This window comes from Pseudomassariella vexata, assembly GCF_002105095.1.
Source record: "Pseudomassariella vexata strain CBS 129021 chromosome Unknown BCR38scaffold_9, whole genome shotgun sequence".
NCBI lineage: Eukaryota > Fungi > Ascomycota > Sordariomycetes > Amphisphaeriales > Pseudomassariaceae > Pseudomassariella > Pseudomassariella vexata.
The window spans coordinates 267,774-292,457 of record NW_024467964.1 but is presented as its reverse complement, the minus strand read 5'-3'; the positions used below and the strand labels follow the sequence as shown (position 1 = coordinate 292,457).

Below are 24,684 nucleotides of genomic sequence, written 5' to 3'. Positions count from 1 at the left end.
TCAGCCGACCAACGCCCCACTTTACCGAATAATTATAGGGCAATCCTTTAAAACCCGACCATACTGTTTCTTTTTCAATCCTGCTGGCTGGCATATGGAAGGGATAATGGAAGAATGGTAGTTGGTATGAGGCGAGAGCATCGATTTCGGCTCCATTTCTCATAAGCTTCATCAGAGCTTCCTCTTGAACTTCCGTGCTGAAATTGAATAGCCAGTGCAAACAAGTGATGCCAAATGCGGTACATCGGTGGGACGCCGAAGCTCCCTGGGCAAGCAACTCGGATGCAATCTCCCAGGAACCCCTAGCACATGCCAAATACAAAGGGGTCTCGCCTTCACTAGTATTTTTGTTGAGTAAATTTGTCTTTCCCAAGACCATGAATGTCCTCAGTTTCGTGAGAGATCCAAAGGCTGCCAGCCAGTGTAGGTATGAGTATCCAAGATCAATGCTGCTCGCTTCTGAATATTCATCACCATTGATCGTGAGTGGATCAACCAAGGAATAGAACATGTTATAACCACCCGTCAAATGGAATTGATGAGTGGCATGAGCATCTGCCTGGGGCTCTCTTTCCAACAGAAAAGTCCTGGCTAGTATAGAGCCGCTGCCTGTTGCATCTGCAGACTATTCCGTCAACTGAGCTTCTATATGAGGTGATGACTTTTGGTCCAAATTCTCCAGAACTCTTGGCACTGCTGCACGCGCTGGACGATATCCTTGAGCTGCTGAGGCTAACAGATATGCGAGAGCTGGCGGATTCAACTTTTTGGTTTCGGGTGCGCCAAGACTGCAGCTTAGAAACATGCTGAATAAGACCTTGGAGTCAATACTTCTGAGGACCTCAGCCGCTTGAATCTGGACTCCAAGGCCATAACGAATTCTATTAACAACCCGTGATCTTTGAATGTGAATATGGGCAATCGTGTTTGATAATCGGCTTGGACCGAAGCCAGGTGATCGTGACCGCTTTCTGCGGATGACTGATCGGAGTCCTGGACCTGTGTTCTATTTCTTTCCTTAGGAGCATTCACTCTCAAACATACAAACGCGAAGATTGAAAATATGTACGCCTGTGACTTACTCGGAGACGGACGCATTTCTCTCGAAAGGGAAGATTGCTGCAACATGTGATGGCCGTTGGCTGCCCTCGTATTGGAGTAGCCTGTGGATACCTGACTGCAGTAAGCAGAGATTGTCTGAGTGTATGACAACTTCGTAATGCCTAAGACAAATTTCGTTTTCAGTCAATCGTAGTGGTACTGAGCCATTGTCCAGCATCATACTCCACATAACGAGACTAAGAGAGTAGTTGGCAGCCGCAATAAGTTCAGAAGAGCTCAAATAAGAGTCACTCTCAAACCTCAGGCGCTTTGCCAGCCCTCAGTACCCCCAAGATGACGGCCGGTCTGTACTGAATCTATTCCGTCAATCGAGAGGCCAAAATCAGCAAGTTTCGCAATGGGATGTCAATTTAGATGGAATATGAAAATATTTCCAGGCTTCAAGTGTCGATGGATTATTCCATTGTTGTGTAGTGCGTCTAAGCCATGTCATGGCAGAAATACAGCCTGTCTTCCGAGTTCACGACATAGGAGTTGGAGCGCAAGATCTCTTCAAGATTACCACAAGCTAACTCCATGACTAGAGAAATGGGTGCATGGAATGTATTGCTATGGAAGGACCATGAGAGTAGCTGTACGATATTTGGGTGGTAGTAAAGGTCTTGATGCGTCAGAGCTGCGACCTCAAGGTATATCGCATGCAGGTGTTTCTGAGCACTTGGGTCTCCCAGATCAAGTTCTGTATTGGGATCCAAGCGAAACTTGGGCTGTTTAACCGCAACTGCTGTTGACCGGAAAGATTGGCCATCAGCTTCGAACCATCCCATGTCTTGCTTCGAGACCATAAATTGGCTACCTTGTCCCAAGTACTCATATTGACCGAATGTGGGTACCGGACCAGGTAATCCGCATTCTACTAGTACCTGAATAACCTGATCAAGAGTTTTCTGTAAGTCGTAGGACGACATAAAATCGTGTATCCGAGTAGAGGTCAGTATTGGTTGAAGAAAATACGGATACCCAAAGAATCGAGAAGACCGCCGACGGCTGTGGGCTGACGAGGAAAAGATGGAATATGAGTGAACTCTTGACATGCTGGACATGCTGTAGAGGGTAATCGATCTTGCAGAATGGACTTTACTTTCCGTCGTCTCAGCGAGCACAACTGTTCGGGCAGATTGATTCACTGGATGCCAGTCAATTAATGAGGCTGGCTACATACGGAATCATTAGTCGCACACTCAAGTGAATCGGCGATATCGGTGTTTGAGAGGCATGAGGGGTTGTGTAACACAACTGGTCGGAGGTACATTGAGAATGTACACGTAATGCAGGCATAAGCATCGAGGTAACGAGGTCGGACTACATGCCAGTTGAACAAGCAAGCAAGGCCGCATGCTTGGGGGTCAAAGAGCCTTGAGAGCACCTTGCACGGCACTGCAATCTCTTTTCCGGAGCCTGACAATATTGGCTGGTCTGCTAATGATAGCTCACACATCATGGCCGAGGTACCAGATCGCCTCAATGAAACTCTTCGCCTATCGATACGCCGCCACACCTACGAATCCGTGAAAGTATTGGCTCTCTATTGGAAGGACGGGCATCGAGGCTATCAGAATGAGGGGAGAGAGGTCACGAATATGTTCACGAACGAATTTCAATATCCCGCCGAGCAATTTGCCATTCCATCATCAAGTAGTTACATCACGTTTTAGGATTGCTGACCCAGACGCTTCGCAACATCGGGATTGCAGCGGAAGAGAAGAACGCGGCATCGCTCTTGATTCTTATTACGGTGGTCATGTCGATAAAAACGATGATAAGCACGAACGTCAAGAGAGAAGATCATCAGTTTGGGCGGGGTGAGTCTTGATTGCCGAAAAAGATACGCAGCAGCTAAATCAAAAGACACAGACATAGTACAGGAGAACCCACACCTCAATGGTTCCGGATCCAAGATCAACTAGATGATCTCAAGGTATCCAATACTGATGTCTTTCTCTTGTTGGATTGTCGTTTTGCTGCCCAAGCTGCCAGAGCACACGAAGCCCTTGGAGGTCGGTTTGAGATTCTAGCAGCCTCCACCAGGGGCATGGAGACGCCGTCACCCGGAGACACTTCATTCACGACTATTCTTCTCAGTGAGATTCGCAAAACACTTAATAACGAAGACCTGATCGATGTAAAAGACCTTCATGGGCGTATTTGTAATCCCAGGTCTCATCTCTGGGCGACCCCGGTGCACATAAGTCTCAGAGCTGGTCAGCGACCAATAAGACTGCAGCCCCTTGCGCAGACTTCTCGTTCAGAGCTTATTAGGAAATACGTTGATGCAGACGACAAATAATTCCTCCATCTTTTGATCGAAATTGACGGCGAACTCAGCGCCTTCCATGAGGATGAAATTGCAAGATGGTTAGGCGCGGACACGCCACAAATTGTATCAAAGCTAGTCTTCCAAACAACTGCTCATATCAGCGCCGCAGTACAGAAAATGGAGGGGGGGACGGAAAGCATCTCACGCCGCCTCGATAACGATTCTAAGGAAGAGATAACGACAGCCTGGAATAATGTGATCGACCTAGTAGAGCGATATCATGCTAAACAGCACGGTCGATCTCACCAACAACTCTCATCATCGAGTAAGAGTCAAAGAGCTCACGGATTTCTTCGACGACTAGATTTCTGCAACACTTCGGTCATTGATGCTATTGAAAGAAACCTTCAGGAACCAAGCGTACAGTGTGACCTGCTGCCATTAATGAGGCTATCAGCGGAAACACCGTCCAAGAACTTGGCCTTGTGGAACAACTCCGGAATAGCGTGAGTTACTGTTGACCTCTCGGACCCGACAATCGAGACAGATTTCTCCGTTCACCTCCTGCTCTCAGCCTTCCTTTCTATTGATGACATGACTATTTATCCCAAAATAAACCCACATTTCCACTATAATGAGTTCGCCGTCTATTTCAACGCGAGAGAGCGAGCCAACTATTATACCGCCCTCAGCAAGGCCCATGACGCTGACAGCTGTACATGCAAACCGGTCCTCAACCCCCTTTATACATGGCACCAACTCATTATTTAGAGCTGTAAGGATTTAGTATTACATAAGGATGTTCAGTGTTCTTGATATCTGGGCCACCTATACAATAGCCCCTTCCGGCTTGAGGCCGGGGATGCGCCAACCACAATGCTTGTATGGTTCAAGAGCCAAGGTAAAAACCGCTCGTATAGTTTAATGATTGTCTAATTTAAAGCAAATACCCTCCCTTGTCCGTCCATCTATGATGTCGATCAAGGCAAACTCTTACTACTATAAAGCAATAACCAATTTAATGAACTTCATTATCAAGAACCATTCGTTCTATACACACCACTTCGTTTCAAATCTTCTTATCCCCTTCACAATAACTAGCCCTGGATTATATATCGACATGCTCCGGTATTAAGACCGATAAAATGCCATGTCACCGACTTGTCTGATATTGATCATACAAATCCTCATCCGCCGTATCGTCATAAAAACCCCGCTGTTCTTGGGTAACTATAACATCCGATATATAGATTCTGATTGATGGTTTCAAAGACTGAATCTCCGCCTGGAGCTCCAAATATTTGTCTAGCCCTGGATCGATAAGGCCTGTGCCATTCATTATATCCGATAAGGAGGCCAAATTGATAAAATGAAGATTACGGTAGCCACAATCGAACCGCACAAGGTAGAGAGCAGCGACTTTCTTAAAGATTTATATTAATTTAGAGAGTTCGCGAGTCGTAGACCAGTGTTCTAACACCTCTTTTTGAATTGCCAACCTTTTAAATAGAAAAACCTGAGGCTTGTGGGATGCGTTCAATCAGGTTTTCCAGTCCAGGATGGCGATGATAACTCGAATAAATGTACAATGTATTAATAGGGTATAGCAAAATCGCTCATATTCTTAGAATAATTGCCAAATGGCAGTTGTAGTGTCCTGTAGCAGTTTCATGTTCTAGCGGGGTGGTCCCCAGACTTTTGGATCATGACTGTAGGCAGAGGGAAGACAGTACGATGGTGACATTTTGGTATCCTGTGAGGTTCTCTTATGGTCTCCCTGGGTTGTCATTTCGAAAATTTTCTCACGTTGCTGCGATGCTGGGGCGTTGGAAGGTAAGCAGCCGGGAGCATCACGCGACTAGTACCGGAGCAAGTCTTTAAAGAAGCAGCAAGGCGTCACGTAAGCGACACTGGCATAAGATGTTTAGACTCGCAGTTGAAAACACTCAAGTCTCGAACAAGTACGATATGTCGCCTGTTCCGACCCCCCTCAAGGGACCTGCTACTCCGTACTCCGATCCCTTGGCGGAACAAACCTCATTCCAAATCTCTTCTCATCTTTCCTCTTCTGATCATTGCCAATCAACGTAGCCCTCGGCATTTTTACTCTATACTCCTTCAACCAAGCCGACTCGGCCACCGCCAATAAAGACACCAACAACTCATCCAGCTGCGGGTAAATATCCAGCATAGGATCGAGCAATTCCTTCTTGTCCTCCATCCAATGGAAATGGCACAGCTCACGCGACCATATGGACAACGTCAATACGCGCAGCCCCCGCATCTGCCGTAAGGCGGCGTACATGACAGGCAATTCCCGCATGATCTGGCATTTGCAGGTGTTGGGGTAGTAGTTGGCGGAGATGCTTAGCGTGGTGATGGATTGGAAATGCCGGGGTAGCAGGGCGCTGGGGAGGGTGTTGAAGGCGTCCAGACGGCTGCCCTGGAGCTGGTTATCAATGGTAAAGGTGTTGTATTTGTACAGACCTTGGGACGTTTCTTGGTACCTTTTGCTTACATCAGATGAGCTTTACCTACTATTCTCTGGTCGAGGACTTACAGACGACGGCATGCTAGCAGTGGACCTAGCAAGTTTTGGCCATGCCACGGGTTCAGCAAGGCTTTTCCGTGATAGTTGAGGCACATATCTTTATGGGCGGAATGTGTGATGGTGAGGTCTGAGTTTTGACAGACGCAGTTACTCAACCGCGGAATCTTCTTGTCTCCGAGACGGAACACGGTGAGATGAACGATGTTTCCGTGCATGGCTTCCTGGTAGACATAGTCTCTCAGCTCACGGGGAAGACGGAAAATTGGAGATTGCTTCTGCATGAAGACGGCAAGTTCATCCTCGTTAAACTGGGTGTTGGTATCATCGCAAATAGTCACAGGCCGTGGCAGTATGGGTCGATCGAAGGCGGGCCCATGGCGGAAGCTCTTGTTCGGATCGGGACCGGGTTCTATCGGTGCCATGCTGCGTGACTTCGAATATGAGTTGCCTCGTGGATAGAACTTGCTTGAATGAATCACAAATATCCGGCTCATGAGAAATCCAGTGAGTCGGAAACCTGCCATCAAGATCAAGGTTGGAATCAGCCCCAAACTAGGCACTAGCACGCGAGGCATGCTTAGAAGCGCTCTAGGATACCAATGTTCTTATCCTCAGAATCCGTACGTAGAACGTATATTTGCATCCCTTTCCGTTAGTGTTCTTCAAGGTAATAGAAGGAAAATTGTGCTGCGATGGCAAGAGGGCTTATGTATCAAGTCACCTCTTTGGCCCATTGTGGCGCGGTTGATGAACACGCTGAAAGTCTATCGCATCCTCAACAGTAAACTTTAGTTGCTTGATACCTGGATGAGCCATCAAATGTTGGGGAGAGTACCTCAAGGTACTTATTTATCCATGGCATTTCCGTCGAATGATGTTGTTTTAACAAAGCAAATGAGAAATGTCGCATCTACGTCAACTCATACGTTTCTAGAAGTTAGGTGGCCATTAAACGGCATTATCGAGGTGATAGAATCATTCGATAAGCTCTTACAGGCCAGTAATTTCAAACAAGGTTGATATCACGGGACGATGTCAATCGAATCTGGTACGTCGTACCATATAGCAAGATTCACATGAACATTGCTACAACCAAGCACCGTCTTTTCTGGTCTCTAAATCACTGGAGTTAAATTAGCGTCCTTCTATGAAGATTAATATGAACAAGAAGCCATCTGCATTCCGTATGCGCAAAACCAACCCGCATGCATGTACTTGTCGCTTAGAAGCTCAAAATGGCACCAGCTTGGCCAGGGACAGTAGCTGCAACCTGGGAGGACCCAAGAAGCGAGAACGTGTAAGGGATGTCGCTGGCAGTGATGGTACCAACGGGAGCCGTGTTGGTAGCGCCGCCGAGATCATTGTCGATAGCGACAGCATATCTGTTCATTGTATTGAATCAGTTTCTGAATATATTCCAAGATAAAACTGGAAAACTTACCCAACGATGTCCGAGTCCTTGGTCATTATAGGCGAGGTGACGTTGCTGAACGCATTGCTCTGAACCAGAATTTGTGCGTTTTGGCGGGTATTGATGGCCGAGTCCATGCTAAGGAAACAAGGGTTTTAGTAAGTGTTCCCGGCCGGGATTGAAATGAGAACTTACTTGAGATAGTATGAGTTGTACACATGTCCGGTACCAAATCGCAAAGAGGGGCCACGTGAGCCGCAGTCCTTCCAGTAGTTGTTGGCATAGGTGATGCGAAGATGGCCGGTGTCTTCATCACCGTTGTTCTCGCTGTGGCCGACGAGGGATGTCTTCCAGTGGTCGTGGAAGTAGGTGCTTCTTACCATTAGTAGTTGATCCAATCCAAATTTCTTCCGGGAAAATCTTACTAGGAGATGGTCAACCAGTCGGCGGCATGAGAAGCATCAATGAGTCCATCATAGTAGTCCTTGTCAGCGATCAGCTCCGAGTACAACTCGCAGTGGTCGATCCACACATTCAAGCTCTCCTGAACGCGTACTACGGTTAGCAGTCTTTCACCTTGTGACAGAAGAGGGAACTGGGCATACGTCAATCTTGATACCATCCCCAGTCGACGCTTTGACGTTCTTGGAGATGATGTTTCGAACAATGACATTGCTCTGGCGACGGATGTACAAGCCGACACCATCGAAAGCTGGATACCACGTTAGTATGGGCAATCAAGTACACCATTAGACCTTACCAGAGACTTACTAGCACCCTTGAGACCGATGACCGACTTGTTGCTACCAATGCGGACGTTGACGTCTCCGGAGAGTGTCCCCGAGACGACGACAATCTTGGCAGTGGCGTCTTTCTCGTCGACTGCCTCGGTGAATTGAGCCAGGGTCGAGACGGTGGTCACGGTGCCGCCGCTGCCTCCTGTTGTTCTACCGTGTCTGTCAGTCAAAAGTTGGGTAGAGGTGCACTAGATAGCTCACCCTCCGTTCTGGGTGGCATATCCCAGCGTTGCCACTTCCGAGATGGTGGCTCGTTTCTGCAGGTTCGCTCCAGCGGGTGACTCCTTCACAGTAGGAGTAGGGCTGGCAGACGCCAAAGCGCACAGCACCGCGAAGACAGGGGTTACCCTCATTGTAACGGATGGGGAATAGTGATGAGACGACAAGTGAAAGAGATTAAAAATTGATGATCTTTCAGCGTAGTTCGTTCAAAGTTACATGTTCATGTCGACTTCCCTAGGAGTTTCTCTCCTATAAGTGCGCTTTTGATCCCACATTTCAAGAGAGCGTCCAGGTATATCCGTTCTGGTATACAAAATCTTGGAAACTAAATCATCCGCGAATCGCATCCGTTCCACGACTTTGACGTCCAAACAAGCTAAGTGGGACTTCCGCATCGCGCAGCTTGGTGTTTGTGAAACGAACTATATCGACGCAGCGTCCTGCAGGGTAGTATCTGCAATCTAAGGTATGTCGCATACGCCAACCGATGTTGGTATTGGAGGTGACACTGATTTTCCCCGAATCAGCGTTTTCGCCGTTGGGGAATGTTGGGGATAGGAGCAGGGTTCAATATGGGGAAGCGCCTCGCCTATCCCACACTCAACTTGGGAGCTTTCTCTTACAGCATGTAGCATATAATGATATGACTCGGTAATGGACTGGATAACTACACGAGCCTATTGACCTTCTAGTTGTCTTGCAACTGCTTAGCAAAGGACGTAGAGAATAACATTGAATTTGTTGATGTAGTTCGACAATCGTGTTCACCCCATATTGCGTCTATAAATTATGATAATCTGCCAGCATGAACCTGCTTGAGATATCCACACTCTCAGGCTGAGCCCTGTTTTTCCATGCCAGACATGTGGCCCTCAACACTTAGTTCTCGGGTTCCATCCCGCGAGGCTAAACCTCGCAACACAGATCAACGCGCACCCCAAAGCAGTGACAAACGCAGCCCAAATCTGTGCCCCAGTAAATTTTCCATCTGCTGCCCCTTGTAGCGCTCCACCAATGGGCGGTCCAGTCAGGGATGCAAACGAACAAATGCTAAAGGTCATGCCGAGCCGAGTGCCGACCATATCCAGCCGTTTCGTAATGCTCGCGATCACAGTGGCCAGCAGGCACTGGAAGCTTCCGGCTAGAATGCCATAGAAGCATGTAAAAACATATAACCCCGAGACGTCCCCAACCGCCAACCAGCAAAACACCACAATGCTCCACGTGATGGTCACAGGCACCATTACGTTCAAGGGCCCAACCTTATCTGAGATGAGAGGCGGTATCACCCGGAACGGGAGACCGGCCCCGTTGATGAGAATGATCAGGATGGAAGCAGATGAGTACGAGAAACCCAGTATCTCTCTGCCAAATGATGCGATCTGGGAAAATGTGAGCATTTGTGCACGTCAACAAAATCCCAAAAGGGGGCACTTACATAATAAAAAGTGTAATAATTCGCCCACATGACGAAAAACAAACCGCCAACAAAGGAAAGATAGACCGGCTCCTTGAACGCAGTCATATCAATCACCGGCCCCGACTTCCTTGGAGGCAGACGAGGCCGCATAAACGCGAGCACCACCGCGAGACAGCCAAGGTTGATAAAAGCCAGAACCCTCGCCGTCCACGCAAATCCCAACTGAGGGATCAGTTGCCTCACCACAACGGGGTATATCATTCCCCCGGCCGAATTCCCCGTCGTGACCAATCCCACCGCCAGCCCCCTCCTCTTACTGAAATACGTCGTAACGAGCGCCAACGAAGGCGTGAAAAAAATCCCACCCCCAATCCCCGTCAGCACACCCTGCGTAAGCATCAACGCCCAATATTGGCGACTGAAAGACATACACACCATACCCACCACCTGAATCACGGCACCCACAAAAAAGGTCGGCACGAACAAGCCCGCGTCCAGCAAACGCCCGGAAAAAGCACCGATGATCAGGGTGAGCCAGGTTTGCACGGACCCAATCCACGAGATGGTCGAGGGAGGCTGCGGCATGGTCTGCGTGTAGTACGTCTGAAATGCGCCGAACGAGTTGACATAGCCCCACGTCGTGAAGATGACCAGCCAGCCCATGGCGACTTGGGTCCAGGCGGCGAGGCCGCCGTCGGGCGGGGGAGGCGGTTGTGCCCAGGACCGCGTGGTGAAGCGGGAGGCTACTTGGGCGAGGACGTTGCTGGCGCTTCGACTCAAGTATTCTGAGAGGCCGGGGGCTGAGGGCCGGCGTTCGCGGGTGGAGGATTTGCGAGAGCGCTGGGTTGGCGCCTGCTCCAGGGGCGCTTGCTCGATGGTATTGACATCTGCATCATGGGAGGTGTTGTTGGATGAGCAGATGCTGTCATGGAGTGCGTTATTCAAACCTCCATCGTCCTGTTTTTCGACGTCTCGGTTCCGATCTTCACGGGCCATGTTTGCGGTGATTGCGAGTGGTGAGCAAGCAATGTCAGACTGTCACAGTTTATAAGACGGCGAGGATTTCCATATTTCAAAGTTTGTGGAAACTTTGCTACGGACCAGGAAACTGATGAAATGACAGGAAAACCGAACAACGCGTGACTGAAGTTGGATTTCAAGGTCCGTCTTCGGCCCTTCTGAGTCGTAGCGGCTCTCGGGAATTAGCCTCTTCGTGGGTCGGATATGTCAAAGTGGGGATTGGTGGCCGGTATAGTGGAGCCGTCATGCAGCCATGCCCCGTTCCGGGCCGGTACGGATGCGGTGAGCGGAGTCATCACATATCGCAGACATTTATTGGCAATTTCGGCATATCAGATAGATCGTCGCATGTTGTATATAGTTAGCAACGGGCGCCTTTGCCAAACACCCTGGTTTTGTTCGTATCTTAACGACATCTAGCGCGTGCGTGTCTCAAAATGGGTTGGTAGACGGGATTACGACAGTGTTTCTGCTCACATCACTCAGAAAAATTCGACAGTTTTGACACCTGGATGAAAATTCATTTGAATCTAACCATATGAAAATCAGGTTGAGTCGGGCTGAACCTTCAGTAAGCCCCGAACCCTATCAAGAGTACCAATACTTACCCCGAGGGGGAGTTTTGTTTTCACAATAGTCCAGGGTCTGCATGGTTGAAGTCTAGATCCCTATATAATGAACGCCGGAAGCTAGTCAAGACGATGCAACTCCATGGTTATTTCGAAACGACTAAATAACTCCAGATGCAGTGAAGTCGCCAAGCTACAACTAATTTGTCTAAGCAAATATAGGGTCTGTGACTTCCACGTGCCCGCGATATTTCATAATCAATGCAGTGCGTCAAAATCCGGATGCAACCTCGTGATGTCCTGTCACGTATACACCAGCCATGAACCCCAAAATCAAATTACCGTCCTCTCGATCTCCCAAACGCATTATCATGCAGTAGTGGCTCCGGCGACAACAGTCGCAAAGCCATTCGTGGCATCCGCCCCAGCCGCCGGCGTTGGACTCGTCGCCTTCACCCCCGTAAACGGACACACCCCCGGACTACTCTTCGGCCTCTGCACTAAGCCTGGCTCATCCTCAAGCTCATCCAACACCTTCTTCCCATACAGGTACCCCTCCGCCTCGACCCTAGGCGCCGCCATTTCCTCAGCAAACTCATCCCCATCCCTGACATACCACTTGGCAAATAAATCATTCTGCACCCAAATCACCTTTCCGATCGCCTTGACGAGCGCAATCTTGCGATCCATTCTTAGCTTCGGGTGGCACAGCAACGCCTCGGTAATGGTGTCCTGGATGAAGGCCAGACACGCGCCGATGTGCACATACTCGACGTGCAGGGGGTGCTCGCGGCCCCGCCCGACGTGCATCATGCCTACTTTGTCGAGGTACTCCCAGAACTCGAGGCGGCTGGGGTCGGAGCACAGCTTCGCCAGATAGGCGCGGAGGAACTTCTTGCGGTAGAGGATTTGCGGCGAGTCTTCCGTCAGGTTGGGGTCGACGGGGCCTTCGTAGCTTGTGCTGCGCGTTTCGAAGGCGCGGGCCGTGATGTCGTATTGCAGGAGTTTTTGGTACACGATGTTGACGATGGCGGGGGTGAGCTGTTTGATGTATTTGGAGCCCCAGATCAGGGCTTCGATGTCGTCTGCTGGCGTGTTAGTGGTGGTGTAAACGGAGGAGTGTGAGGGGATGTACTTGAGCTGAAGTCGAGGAATGTGTGTAAATATTGAATCCGCGCCTCGAGGTTGGTGTACAGATCTTTTCGATCGATATGTTTCATCGGCCGCGAATTGGGTGCCATCTTGACGTCTGGCGGACTAATACTCCGTGTTGGACAGGCAAAGTGGGATGGTGGTTATCGGTCAGTCTCCGCTGGAGTGAAGCCGCTTTGATTTATGGGATGACAATGGAGAAAACTGATCACGGTAGCCAACTATGTAGATTTATTTCAAATGCCTTATGAACCCAAAGTGGCGCCGCAGTGTTGGCTTACAATTGACCTCGTTGTATTTGGCGCATCGAGTGACAGACTGATAGTGGCATGATGTTGTGGAGCCATTTGAGCACCCCGTCGAACGATCCCCAGAGATTTCCGATGAGCTGAAAGTACTTAACCAATCGTACGACCTGGATTATCGTTTAATCATCCCCACCATCATATGTTACTACGGTATCAGGCCAAAGTTTTCACCCCCTTGACAAGTACCAGTGGACCACTACCAAGGTAACGCTATACTGATTCTTACCGATTCTTACCTAGCCTATTCATACTAACGAAAAGGTACTTCCACCTCTGATTCCAACTTGCTGTTAACGCGTCCTAATTATCGCGTATGTAGCAACTACAATAGGGACTAAACACCTTACAGAAGCAGATCGCTAACGAATTCGAACCCTCCATTTCGACGGTGGTAAATCGAAAGCCGAAATTCAAACTACTACAACGTTTTCTTTTAATCTGATTAAGACAGCTAGCTGTTAAGGTCGCTTCAAGCCAGGTAGCTAAGAGTTGGCTCGTGCCTAGGTGGAGCACGGTACAAACACACAATTGAAAACTTACCCATGATACCATAGTACACTGCCTACTTTATGCGGGTTAATATCCAGCTAAGGATTCGCACCAGGATTCTCTCCGCGAACATTTCGTCGGCCTGCGTTCCTGTGGGGATGCACGAGGATTGATCACACCACTTGGAGCTCAAAGAGCAGGGTGGTAACCGTGCGGGATGCAGCGACTCGCTAATGCTAATCGCAGGGATTGCGGGAGCTATACTCTAGAACTGGATAACCCTGCCTGACTTAAATATCTGACATCGGGATCTAGCCCTACAAGGACTCAATTGGACAACTTATCACCCGATCATGCGAGTATGCCGAGCCATATGGCGATGTAGAGATAAATTCCCTATTTTGGACGACATCATACATGGGAACCGATGCATGAGGGTATAGTACGTATGAACTTATGAGAAGGCATTGGGGCCACTGTTTCATGGCTGATCTTCTTTGTTCTTTCTCTTCATGCCCCTTTGCTGTCAAGTCTAGTGCTAAACTCTTTTATTCCAAGCACGATTCCAATCGAAGTCTGAAACATCATTGAATTCAATAAGCTTTTTATAACCAAGGGAGGGCGATGGGAGCTGGGCATACTTTACTAGTATGAGCAGTAAAACACCCTACTCCCAGCATATTTTCCCAGAGGATATCTCAAGCAGCTACCACCTCTCTAAGAAATTTAATCCTCTTATCCGCCTGTTCAGTCTTCAATGTGAAGCCCCCAGTCACTCAACAATCCACATCCAAACTCCTGTCCAACAAGCTCCCCACCCAACTGCCAAAGCCTTCCCACACTCTCCTCCTCCCGGGCCCACCCCTCTGCCTCTACAATCTTGCTGTCATCAAATGAGCTGGCGCCCTCCCCTCCACCTCCGAATCCAACGCCGCAATCTGTGCGAATGTTCCCCCTCTCGGCTCCTCAAACACAATATCCATCCCCGTAGTCCATTTCATCGCCGGAATAATATCACCGTAATCCTCAAACATCAGATGTGCACCAAGGTGGCTATCGTTGTTGTACTCCGGGTGCACGGCCGCGATCGTGATGCCGTGTTTGCGGAGCCGCTGGCGATGCCCGTACGTGAACAAGATGTTGGCTGTCTTGGCTTGACCTTAGCCCATCCGTGGTCGTATGTTTTGCCCGTGGGGACTTTGTAGTCGTCGAAGCGGAAGGGGGTTATGATGTAGCCCAAGCTAATTAAGTTAATAATTCGGGGGTGGGTGTGGATGCGGCGGCTAGGAGGGAGGGCATGAGTAGGTTCGTTAGGAGGAAATGCCGACGTGGTTAGCGGATAGTTGCATTTCGATATCCTGCTTGTCGACGGTGTATTCCTTAATAGCTATAACGCCATCTCTGTTGATAAGAATATCAATCTTGAGTGCTGCGTGTAGAATCTTGGGAGTAGCCTGCCGGACCGAATCGTGGCCCGATAGTTCAACTTGAACGCAAGTTCTCTTGATAGAGCTGTTGCATGTTTTCTAGTACCGGCTCAACCTGGGATACCGTCCGTGAAGGGATGAGGATGTGTGGGGTGATGATTTCGCTAGTGAAGTGGCTATCTGGCTGCATGGGGATCTGAGGTGGCAGGGTCTGTGCGATATGGACAGCAACCGATAATGGCAGCAATCTACGTACTATTTTGGGAGGATTAAGCGGTCGAAAGAGGACAAGTGTTAGACCTTATAACTACTAATATGACCATACTCTACAACGAGTTGTTCCCTCGTCTTTTAACGGACATTTTGTCCAACAAGAAGTCTATTGTTATGTTGCATCAAGTCCAGCCCAATTTCGCCCTTGGTATATTCCTCTTTCTATTCGGTCGTGTGCACTTAACCATCGCTATAGTTGCCTCAACAAAGTCAAATATCTACAAGTCTCTATCTTAAGAGTTGAATACATGTCTAGAACCCAACTACCCAGCTGAGGGCTATGATTCAATTATATTTCATCCATCAGATGGGAAGGACCTGGGTACGAGTGCCTTGTACTGGGCATGAGGACCGTAAGATTTGAGATGTCGACAGCCAGTCATTTAATCGTAGACCTGAATTGTTTTCATAGAATGTAATATATTCACGCTTGGCCTGCTAAAGGCCTGCGGTGAACCCCTATGGGGGATCCTAGCGGATCTGGCAACAGCTAGCTTTAGGCTGGGGTACTACCCGGAGCGCTTCCGCTCAGCGAGGGTGGTTGTTATCCCTAAGCCTAATAAAACGACAGCTCAGAAGCAGACCCCTGGCGGCTGGCGCCCCATTGCCCTGCTTAGCACGGTAGGGAAGGTAATAGAGACGGCGATGAGCCAGCGTATCACCAAAGTAGCTGAGGCGGCCGGCCTACTACCAAACGGCCAAATGGGTAACCGCGCTGGGAGGTCCACCGAACTGGCAATACGTATAGTTGAGGACGTGGTCTATACGGCGTGGAGACGCGGGGGCATCGCCTCGCTGCTACAGCTAGACATCAAGGGGGCATTCGATACGGTCAATTACAGACGGCTGATTTCCATATTAGCCCGGAAAGGCTACCCGGAGTGGGTTCAGGAGTGGGTACGCAGCTTCGTGGAGGATAGGACGGTACGCCTCCGGTTCAATGGCAAGGAGTCAGAGCCAATCCCCCTACGAGCTGGCGTCCCCCAGGGGTCACCGCTATCCCCGATACTGTTTATATTATACATTTCAACGCTGTACGAGGAGCTAGCGGAGCAGCACCCACTACTTTTAGTAGTCGGGTTCGCGGACGACACGAACCTGCTAAGCGTCGGCACCGATCCAGACACGACCTGCCGCCGGTTGGAGAGCGCATGGGCTACGTGTCAGCGGTGGGCAGTGAGGCACGGGATGGAGTTCGCTCCTGACAAGAGTGAGCTAATGCACTTTACTAGGGCCCGAGAGCCCTTGCCGCAAAGTATTCGCCTTGGGGACGCCACAGTGTCGCCGGTAGTCTCAGCCAGGTTCCTAGGAGTCTGGTTCGACCGCAAACTGACGTGGCACGCCCATGTTGAGCGTGTTAAAACAAAAATGGCAACTCAAAAGCTAGCCCTGACAAAGCTAGTCAATGTGTCGTGGGGCTGCGATCTTATACGGGCGAGGCTGTTATATACGGTGGTTATCCGTAGCGCAATCGCCTTCGGGGCGACTGCGTGGCATACTATAAGTGAGGAACCGGCAGGGCCAGCTAAGAGCCTGATGGGGATACAGAACGAGTGCCTCCGGGTAGTCTGTGGCGCCCACAAAGCGACGCCGGTTCGCCACCTGGAAGCAGAAGCAGCAATCCCGCCACTAGACCTCTATCTTAGTGCCCGGGCTGCTAAGTTTGAAGAACGGCTACGGCTTAGCGGGAAGAGAAATCTGCTTCGCAGCGCGAGCGCTAAAGCGTCACATATACTCCGGCAGGATAGGCCGGCGAAGAGGAAGCAGGCGTCGCAGCTACTCCGACCGGCAGGGTACACTATGGAGAAGGAGGCCCGGGGCTCCGAGTGGATGAGTGAGGAAAAGGAGGTCCCGGCTGCCCTCCTCGGCCACTGGAGGAAGAGATGGCTCACCGGAGCAGAGCATCACGATCGCCAGCGACGCGCTATCGCTGAGGAACCGGAGGGCCCTTCGATGCAGATACCGAAAGGGGGCAGGTATTTCGGCCTGAACCGACTGGAAGCGTCTACGCTGTGCCAGATCAGGACGGAAAAATAGGACTAGCAGCCTTCTTATTCAAGACAGGGGCTTTTGGCGTGTACTCACCGCTATGCCGCTGTGGCGACGCCCATGAGACGGCAGAGCACGTAATCCTCTTTTGCGGGCTGTTGGAAGGACCGAGGGAACGATTACGGGCCGCCATCGCACCACGGCCACTATACTCTCGCAGAGACCTCGCAACGGCAACAGGAGAACCAGTAGTTAGTGGGACTATTGTAAGGTGGCTGCTAGGGACGGGTCGGACAGCTTCAAGGCCCAGATAGCATCGATCTTCTCAGGGGGGACTTTGTTGGTAGATTGAGAACCAACGTAGTATGGTAGTGGACGCAACGCAGTCGCCAATAGGGCGAACCGACGACGCAGCGTATGTATTTAGTCCAGCCATTAGGGCACGGTTTGACATACGGGAATACTAGCAGAGGTACCGGGGGCTTCGAGCCTACGGCGTATTTAATAATAAATAATATATTCACGCTCGAGCGACATTATAGTAGCGTAGCGCAGGAATTGAATCTTGGATAATTCCCCACAGACAAATGATGGTAGACTAAGCACGACGATATGATATAAGAAATAAATTGATTACTCTACTACGGACCCCGGGTGGGGTGTAAAATATGCAGGGGCAGGGACGATACACACCAACCAGCGCGCCAGTGGGAATTATTTCTTAGCCAGCTGCTTTGAGACAAGCATCAACGGACGAGGATACTCAGTGGGTTTGGGTAGATGTGCCTGGACAGACTGCCAGATCTCGAGCTGGGCACGGTTGTGTCCATGGACATTAGAGCGGCATTGGAGACGTACATCGGTGTGTTGGTCGTGAGGGCGACGGTGATGCGAAATTGAACATGTAAATAGAAGAAAACGCAGTCGAAGTCGAGGCGTATTAGTTGGGCGAGGTGAAGCTGTGTCCGGCAGTTCCGAGTCATCAAGCCAACAACAATAGTGCGATCAGAGTTCATGCACGTACGTAGCGTATAGTATCAAGAGTATCGCTTGACTCTTCTGCCTTTGTGGGAATTGGGAGATGATTGGCGCTCCTCCTTTTTGATGGATGGTGGACTGTAGTGTTTATTGTGAGATGGTCGCCGTTTCCGGTCTTGGTATGCGTCCACAACCGGTTTCTGAGGGAGGGGGTGAGTCGAGGGGGGCGTTTCCTAATCTTCCTCGATCTCGCCCTCCTCGCTGCCAGAGTGCACACCAGCATCTTTCTTGGAAGGTGGCTGGACTGCCGGCGGGGTCCTAGTTTTCTGATGGCCATCACGAGGTGGGGAGCGCTCACGTGGGGTTCTCTCTCTCTTAAGTCTCTGCACTACCTGTCAGTGAAGATTGACGAAACGACAGGCGGAGTACTAACCTTTGAATCTCTTGAATCGCGACGGTCATAACCTTCGTCATCATCCGCTCTGCGGCGGCGGGAAGAAGTCGGCCGGTCATCACCATAAGGTAGCTCATCAACTGGTGCCCTTTCTACTCGGCGGCGATACAATCGTTCGCGCTCTTCTTCGCGGTCTCTTCTTTCACGATCATAGTGACTAGGCGGTTCATCACGCCGGGACCGGGGAACGTAGTCTCGGTCCCTCTCCCGAACATCGCGGACGTCCCGAACGTCTCGTTCGCGATCGCGATCACGGTCCCGCTCTTTTTCACGATCACCACGCTCGCGGTCGCGGTCTCGCACGTCACGGACGTCACGATCGCGGTAGGTGTCGGAGGTCCGACGGTCAGATAACAAACTCTCAGCCATGCTCGACTTACGATAGTTCTTCTCCCGCTCAGCAATCGCCTTGCGGCGGTCTGCTTCGTAAGCATCAGGCTCGGGGCTGCGGCTGTGACGAGAAGGTCGAGCTCGGTCGCTGCGATGAGATCGGTCCCCTCTATCTCTCTCTCTGTCACGGTACGTACCACGATCAGGGGATCGTTCCCGACGTTTGGGACGCTCCCTGTCTTCCTCCTCGCGGTCCCGAACGCGTCGAAGTACTTTTTCGAAGGCGGCTCGTCGGGACTCCTCAGACGTGACCGCTTGGAACTCAGGGGCTCGCACAAGCCTGGGTCGTACTTTTTCCCACGTGTCATCAGCCAAGACGGGAGGATCCAAATGTTTGATATGAGAGCGTAAGTCATCAAAAGCTCTACGTTGCTGGCGCTCGGTTTGTTTGTCCGCTTCATCAGCACGTTTCGTCTTCTTTTCTTGCAGCTGTGGTGTCTTTTAGCACGAAACGAGCAAATTACGGCTGGGGAAGGGAGGTGCTTACCCGCTCAAATAGCAGCGTGAGAATATCACGTTCAATGTTAGCAGTTCGTCTATCATTCTTCATGACAGATAGGAACTCCTCGAAGGTGGTTTTGGGGGTCAACTCAAAGCGATTGTCCTAAATGAAATGTCAGCAATTTGATGAGTGACAACAGCGCTTCTTCAGATTAAGCTAAACTTACGTCCATCACATCAAAGACTTCGTTTCTGGTGCTACGAAGCGCACGCTCCTCTTCTTCCACGATGTCCCAGAAGAGCTCAAGAGGAGGGGAACCTTCCTGGCCCAGTACTTGCAGGAAGCGCTCGTCGTTCTCAATCAGAGGGAAAATCTGGCCCCACTTGGTGCCGGCCTTGATCTTGCCGGCTCTTCGCAGTTCTTGGAGTAGTCCCACGAACGCATCGCGACGCTTTCGTGCAATTCGGAACTTGCGATTCTTCTCAATCTGCTTGGCCTCGTTGAAGTTACGTTCCAAGGTCTTGATGTGAGTTTGGAAAGCAGTGAGAATATCAAAATCGTTAAGGGTTTTGTACTTCTCCTCATTCTGGAAGGGGGCGGTTGACTTGAGAATACCTTGAGCTTCAGCCCAGCGTGTATAGGGCTCCAAGTTGAGCTTTGGCAGCAGCTCGAGCAACCCATCGATGGCGCTCTTTCGCATTGTGGCCTGGTTCTCTATGTGTGCCTTCTTGAGATCCAGGATGTAGTCCTCGAACAGCTGATGCCGTTCATCGTCATTGTTAGTGGAGCGGAAGATGGTCTCACCAGCGATAATTGGTCGAGCTGTCTTCCACCGTGTGTAATGCTTGATCTCAGGATGGCTCTTCAGCATGGTGCCAAAGTCAGCACGCAACTTCGCTAGTCTTTCCTTGGCTTTCTCCTTATCTTGGATGATCATGTCATGACAATATCTCTCAAAGGCAGCCTTTCGATCCTTGGGGTCTTTGATAGCGCGATACTGTGGATCCTTGATGGTAGCCTTCATGGCCTGCTCCCAGGACCAGTCGGGCTGGACACCGCTGCGTTTAAGCAGTTTCATGAAAGCGGCCTCGGCCTCTTCAGCAGTGGCGTATTCGGGCTCGTTGCTGGCAGGGACAAATGCCCGGACGCTAGGATCACTGCCATAGGTTAATTGTCGAGATTCCGGATAGGCATCTCGAGAGTCACGACGATCATCATATCCCTGATTCGAATACCCACCACCGGAAGCAAAGGGGGGCGCAGCACTACATCATATTAGCTACATAGAAAGGCAGTCTGGCAGGTCAGTGTACTTACGCGGGAGTCGGCGGGGCACTATCGTGACCCAGAGCCCTCTTATAGGCTTCGGGCATTTCCCAAGAGCTTTGCTTCGTTTCGGTATTGTACCAGTACTTGCGACCGCCCTCGGCAGTGTACTCCTTCCATGGCTGATTGGCGAGCGCGCGCTGAAATCAGTTAGCTTAGCCAGCTAAACCAGCCAACATATACATACCTCAGCGGGCGTCATCATATCCTCGGGCTTGGTCCATTGTGTGACCTTGGTGATTGAATTGTAGTAATAGGCGCGACCATCGGGGGTCTTGTGCTCTTGCCATGGATTTGGCTGGCCATAATGGCCATTGGCCCCATTCATCATCTCGAAAGTCTCGACAAATAACGTGATTGGCCGATTGGTGAAGGTTTTGTCGGCAGTGCTGGGCGGGAGCGCTGGATGCTGACGCGACTCGAGAAACAGGGCTATTCGCAGGCTAAGTAGAGAAGACTACGGCTGCGGATCAATGCAACGCAACGGTGGCGTGAGTGGCGGCAGAATAAGTCGAGGGGTGGTTATAAGCTGCAACTATCAAAGACGAGCCTCTCTGCTTAGAAGAGTGTAAAGCCGTGCGTTGAGGAAAGTCAACTGGCAATAGCTGCTTCGCGCCGGTATCAAGCTTGAAATTTTGTAGGTGGAGGTCGCGACAGTGAGGAGGCTGAAGTTTTGGAACTGACTGCACTCAATTGTCTTGGTCGCACAGACCACACCTAGTTAACTCGGAACCGGCAGCAACTGCAGTCAAGGCCACTGCAACAGGGATGCGCAGCGGCTCAAGCTTCTGCAGTTCACTTATCGCAATCGCAACATCACCTAGAAGACACATTCACCCTGGAATGTGGTTTCAGTACTTGACAAAGTTGGCTGCAATCTTCTAACAAAAGATTATGATTCTATATTCACAATTTAACAGCAGGCTTGGGTGAATTACCATTGTGTCGGCCCTGCGACATCACAATGGCCGAATCCACGATGCAACCTGGCTCTATGTCCGAGATGGACCTCATCGACGGCTCGGGCCTAACATATTTTGTGCCCCTGACAACCGATCTGAAGCTCGAAGAAGCTCTAAAGACCGCGGCAGAAAGTCCAGGGATATATATCGAGTCTATAGAATGCCGCGAATCGTTGCTATTCGGTGCGTCAGGTCCCTGCGGATTCCTGCGAGTCCATTTCTCACGTACTCATTCTTAGATCCCAGATGAATCCGTTGACGTACATCTTGTCCTACGAACTCCGCCCGTCGACGACCGACAACTCGACTTAAAGTCATTGGCAAGCCGGCTGGTGATATCTTTGGAGGTGCACATCGTTAACAGCAATGCGTCCGATCGAGATGCACCGTCGGGTTCCGAACTTATATTCTCCGGGAGAGTCGAGGACTCGGGGGGGTCATTGATAGTGGCCGGCGAAGCGGCTGATGCCGATGGGAACAATGAACGGAAGTGCCACAGATACCTTGTGTGGAAGCTACCTGTATTCCTTAATCGGCCACGAATGAGGCTGCAGTCGCCCTCAGTAGTATTTGCAGCTACCGCCAGCTTGAAACCGGTTGACTCACATCTGTTAAGCGGGCGTCGCGAGGGCTACTTGCAAAGCGGTTCAGCATTTGGCTTGAACCTCCTTGAGTCTCTCGGAAACGATCCGGCACTAGACGGTATCAAACCGCGTTTGTCGGCCCTCAGGGTGTCGCGCGTAGCACCTATTACCCAAGAAGCCAAGGACTTGTTGATGCCCATCAGAGCGCACCCGAAACAGTTTTCACTCCGGATATATCCTGCTGTACATTCGCGCATACGCTTTGCGCGCCCAAACACGACTCCACCAAGTCCAGCGATAATCGCCATGCTTGAAATCGACTTTACGCCCTTTTTCAACTACGAAATCACCCTCAAATCAATAAGTATGACAGTGCCATACGGTGTCGTCGAAGGCCTGACGTTCCAGCCGGAGATGAAGTTGCCCATGTCCTGCGTGGCGCATGATCACATCACATTTCTTTACCGCGTTGCGCCAGAGGGGGCAGACATGTTGGCTAAGAACCCGACACGGGATCTGAATATCTCCATCGAGGCAACCGCACTAGTCCAGCCTGGTATTTGCACCCCAAAACTGACCCTATCGTGGACATCAGCGCTGGACTTTACGCTACCAGTTAATCCAGGCTTTGGGTCAGCGATGCAGCCGATTCAGCGTGCTCATAGGCCGAGCCAGCTGTCTATCAATAGCATCACATCACTTATCGCTCCTGCCGTGGCACGACCCGATGCGCTGCCATTGATGGAAGACGCGTCAACGAGATTCGACGCTAACGTTCCTGAACTTGGGATTACCATGACATTTTCTGCCCCGTCGGTGGCTGAGAAGATTTGCCCGGGTGATGAGTTTACCTGGACCATCTTCGTGGTAAACCGCTCTCTACCGACGTCAAACAACCCACCAAGGAAATTGGCTCTTGTGGCGATTCCAAAGCGCCGCAGGAACGAGAGTAGAGTCAACCGTCCACCCTCTATCTCCCAACCGCCCATGATTTCCTACGGCTCCGTGCGCCCTAGGACGCCACGAGACAGAAGCGTGGCCGATGCAGTTCTAGACGAGAACATCGTGCATGCCATGCAGAAGAGCAGCATCGTCGATAGTGTCGAAATGGTGTGCTTGAGCGCGGACGTGAGAGTTGGCCCCTTGCCACCGGGGGCTTGTCACGTTGTTGAGTTGCGGTTCATGGCGTTGAAGAGTGGTATCGTGGGTATGGATGCGGTGAGGGTTATCGATCTTGGGAGTTCGGAGCATGTAGATATTCACGATCTACCTACTATGATGGTAGAGGACCCGGAAGATGAAGGCAATGGGATCGATAACGCGACGGAGGGACTTACCGCCGTTGCGGCGTGAGATTTATGGCGCAAGGTGTCGCTCAGTTTGATGCTTGGTATTATTTGTGCCGACATCTCGAAACGGAAAAGTGAAGGGGCACACGATTATGGCGTGGTTTGAGAAATCACCATATACCCAATCTGAGTCTTGCAGAATTCAAACTGGTCTTCCATTTAATGTAGAGCCAGCAAGTTTGACAACCAAAGCCAACGTTTTCTATTAATACAAAATACTCTATCCTCGATTGGTCGTTGCCAAAGCCTACCAGATGTTGTTGGTTGATTAAAATAATCATGGCAGATTGCACCATAGGAAACTTGGCGTGCAGACACAACAGAAGCCTGGGAGTTGTTCTATCATAAATATCTAAAGGCTGCCAAGAAGCAGTAGATCGTTTGTCATAGGTATATAAAAGCTTTATAGAAGCTTCGAGTCGCTATCGTTAGACCAACTACACCAGCCTGAATTGCTTGTCGACGAACGGTATAAGATACTTGAATCTGGGTATCCGATTGGCACGATATTTGTCACCCGATCATAAAAGGTCATCTCCCACACTGTCTCTTAGATGTCGCGCTCAATACCGCTACGCTCGAGGGGCGCGTCTGTTGACAATGATCACAAAGAGATCATGGAAAGCCGTAAATACTTACCAGTGGGCGCTCAATCAGACTGGAGAATATACCTACCCGAAATGTTACTTATGGAACACCTCACTGCAGGTCCCGATCATAACCTCTATTTCAATGGTCCTTAAGATCGAAGTAGCATATAAACTCTTCGCCAACTGTTCACTATCCTGATCCACACAATAGTGGCCTGGTCTTTAAGAAAATGATATATCCGCCCTTCGGCATATCATTGAACACCTAGAGACGTATTTCTGGTCGAAGGACGATTTTATTCGGCCTACGTCATCGGTTGCCTGGCCAAGCTATCAGAGACACGGGACTCTTTACCCAACAACTTTGATACGCCGGGACTGATTAGGACACATTCTCACGAAAGTGGGACATCCCTTGGGCGATGCGATCTTCGTTCAAGTCACGTCTGATGCACGTATCTTGGCTGAACTCCGAGTCTTCCGAATTTGTTCTTCTCCATCGAAATTTCGTTTTATTGATCAAGGGCTGGCACACTGCTGCCAAACCAATCTCCCAGTGCTTCTAATCTAAGCACCCATCAGCCTCTACTGATGGAGCACAT

At 50.3% G+C, this 24,684-nt stretch overlaps 8 protein-coding genes across 8 annotated transcripts; 2 read left to right on the top strand and 6 right to left on the bottom strand.

Annotated features, from left to right (window-relative positions):
• Positions 1–2,561: 2,561 nt before the first annotated feature.
• On the top strand, positions 2,562–3,621 carry BCR38DRAFT_475550 (uncharacterized protein; the record flags this gene model as incomplete). Its single annotated transcript, XM_040863013.1, has 3 exons — positions 2,562–2,757; positions 2,792–2,924; positions 2,977–3,621. The coding sequence occupies 3 exons, from the start codon at positions 2,562–2,564 to the stop codon at positions 3,407–3,409; spliced, it is 762 nt and encodes a 253-aa protein (XP_040713950.1). The 3' UTR covers positions 3,410–3,621.
• Positions 3,622–5,381: 1,760 nt separating this feature from the next.
• Positions 5,382–6,352, bottom strand: BCR38DRAFT_486387 (uncharacterized protein; the record flags this gene model as incomplete). Its single annotated transcript, XM_040864024.1, has 2 exons — positions 5,382–5,886; positions 5,940–6,352. The coding sequence occupies 2 exons, from the start codon at positions 6,350–6,352 to the stop codon at positions 5,382–5,384; spliced, it is 918 nt and encodes a 305-aa protein (XP_040713949.1).
• Positions 6,353–7,119: 767 nt separating this feature from the next.
• Positions 7,120–8,491, bottom strand: BCR38DRAFT_371681 (pectate lyase B; the record flags this gene model as incomplete). The annotated part of the gene is made up of 7 exons (XM_040857291.1): positions 7,120–7,312; positions 7,372–7,479; positions 7,537–7,713; positions 7,767–7,885; positions 7,947–8,053; positions 8,113–8,288; positions 8,340–8,491. 7 exons carry the CDS (start codon positions 8,489–8,491, stop codon positions 7,153–7,155), a joined length of 999 nt encoding a protein of 332 aa, XP_040713948.1. The 3' UTR covers positions 7,120–7,152.
• A 518-nt stretch (positions 8,492–9,009) lies between these two features.
• On the bottom strand, positions 9,010–10,887 carry BCR38DRAFT_394759 (major facilitator superfamily domain-containing protein). The gene is made up of 2 exons (XM_040857619.1): positions 9,799–10,887; positions 9,010–9,742 (listed from the first exon to the last, which is right to left on the bottom strand). The coding sequence occupies exons 1-2, from the start codon at positions 10,774–10,776 to the stop codon at positions 9,233–9,235; spliced, it is 1,488 nt and encodes a 495-aa protein (XP_040713947.1). The 5' UTR covers positions 10,777–10,887; the 3' UTR covers positions 9,010–9,232.
• An 851-nt stretch (positions 10,888–11,738) lies between these two features.
• On the bottom strand, positions 11,739–12,610 carry BCR38DRAFT_346668 (Protoglobin-domain-containing protein; the record flags this gene model as incomplete). The annotated part of the gene is made up of 2 exons (XM_040856270.1): positions 11,739–12,454; positions 12,505–12,610. 2 exons carry the CDS (start codon positions 12,608–12,610, stop codon positions 11,739–11,741), a joined length of 822 nt encoding a protein of 273 aa, XP_040713946.1.
• Positions 12,611–14,065: 1,455 nt separating this feature from the next.
• BCR38DRAFT_466862 (uncharacterized protein) lies at positions 14,066–14,981 on the bottom strand (the record flags this gene model as incomplete). Its single annotated transcript, XM_040862732.1, has 4 exons — positions 14,852–14,981; positions 14,647–14,820; positions 14,236–14,466; positions 14,066–14,197 (listed from the first exon to the last, which is right to left on the bottom strand). The coding sequence occupies exons 1-4, from the start codon at positions 14,933–14,935 to the stop codon at positions 14,066–14,068; spliced, it is 621 nt and encodes a 206-aa protein (XP_040713945.1). The 5' UTR covers positions 14,936–14,981.
• Positions 14,982–18,218: 3,237 nt separating this feature from the next.
• BCR38DRAFT_458707 (uncharacterized protein) lies at positions 18,219–20,925 on the bottom strand (the record flags this gene model as incomplete). The annotated part of the gene is made up of 6 exons (XM_040862203.1): positions 18,219–18,368; positions 18,419–19,251; positions 19,313–19,433; positions 19,498–20,536; positions 20,589–20,737; positions 20,785–20,925. 6 exons carry the CDS (start codon positions 20,923–20,925, stop codon positions 18,219–18,221), a joined length of 2,433 nt encoding a protein of 810 aa, XP_040713944.1.
• A 469-nt stretch (positions 20,926–21,394) lies between these two features.
• BCR38DRAFT_437507 (TRAPP trafficking subunit Trs65-domain-containing protein) lies at positions 21,395–23,820 on the top strand. The gene is made up of 2 exons (XM_040860525.1): positions 21,395–21,742; positions 21,806–23,820. Exons 1-2 carry the CDS (start codon positions 21,562–21,564, stop codon positions 23,494–23,496), a joined length of 1,872 nt encoding a protein of 623 aa, XP_040713943.1. The 5' UTR covers positions 21,395–21,561; the 3' UTR covers positions 23,497–23,820.
• The last annotated feature ends 864 nt before the right edge of the window (positions 23,821–24,684 follow it).

Excerpts from the sequence above, each read along its gene's own strand:
- BCR38DRAFT_437507 (XM_040860525.1), top strand. The coding sequence starts at position 21,562 with ATGGCCGAATCCACGATGCAACCTGGCTCTATGTCCGAGATGGACCTC. Across the intron at positions 21,743-21,805 it reads CCGCGAATCGTTGCTATTCG|ATGAATCCGTTGACGTACAT; the intron begins GTGCGTCAGGTC and ends CTTAGATCCCAG.
- BCR38DRAFT_394759 (XM_040857619.1), bottom strand. The coding sequence starts at position 10,776 with ATGGCCCGTGAAGATCGGAACCGAGACGTCGAAAAACAGGACGATGGA. Across the intron at positions 9,743-9,798 it reads ATTATTACACTTTTTATTAT|ATCGCATCATTTGGCAGAGA; the intron begins GTAAGTGCCCCC and ends ACATTTTCCCAG.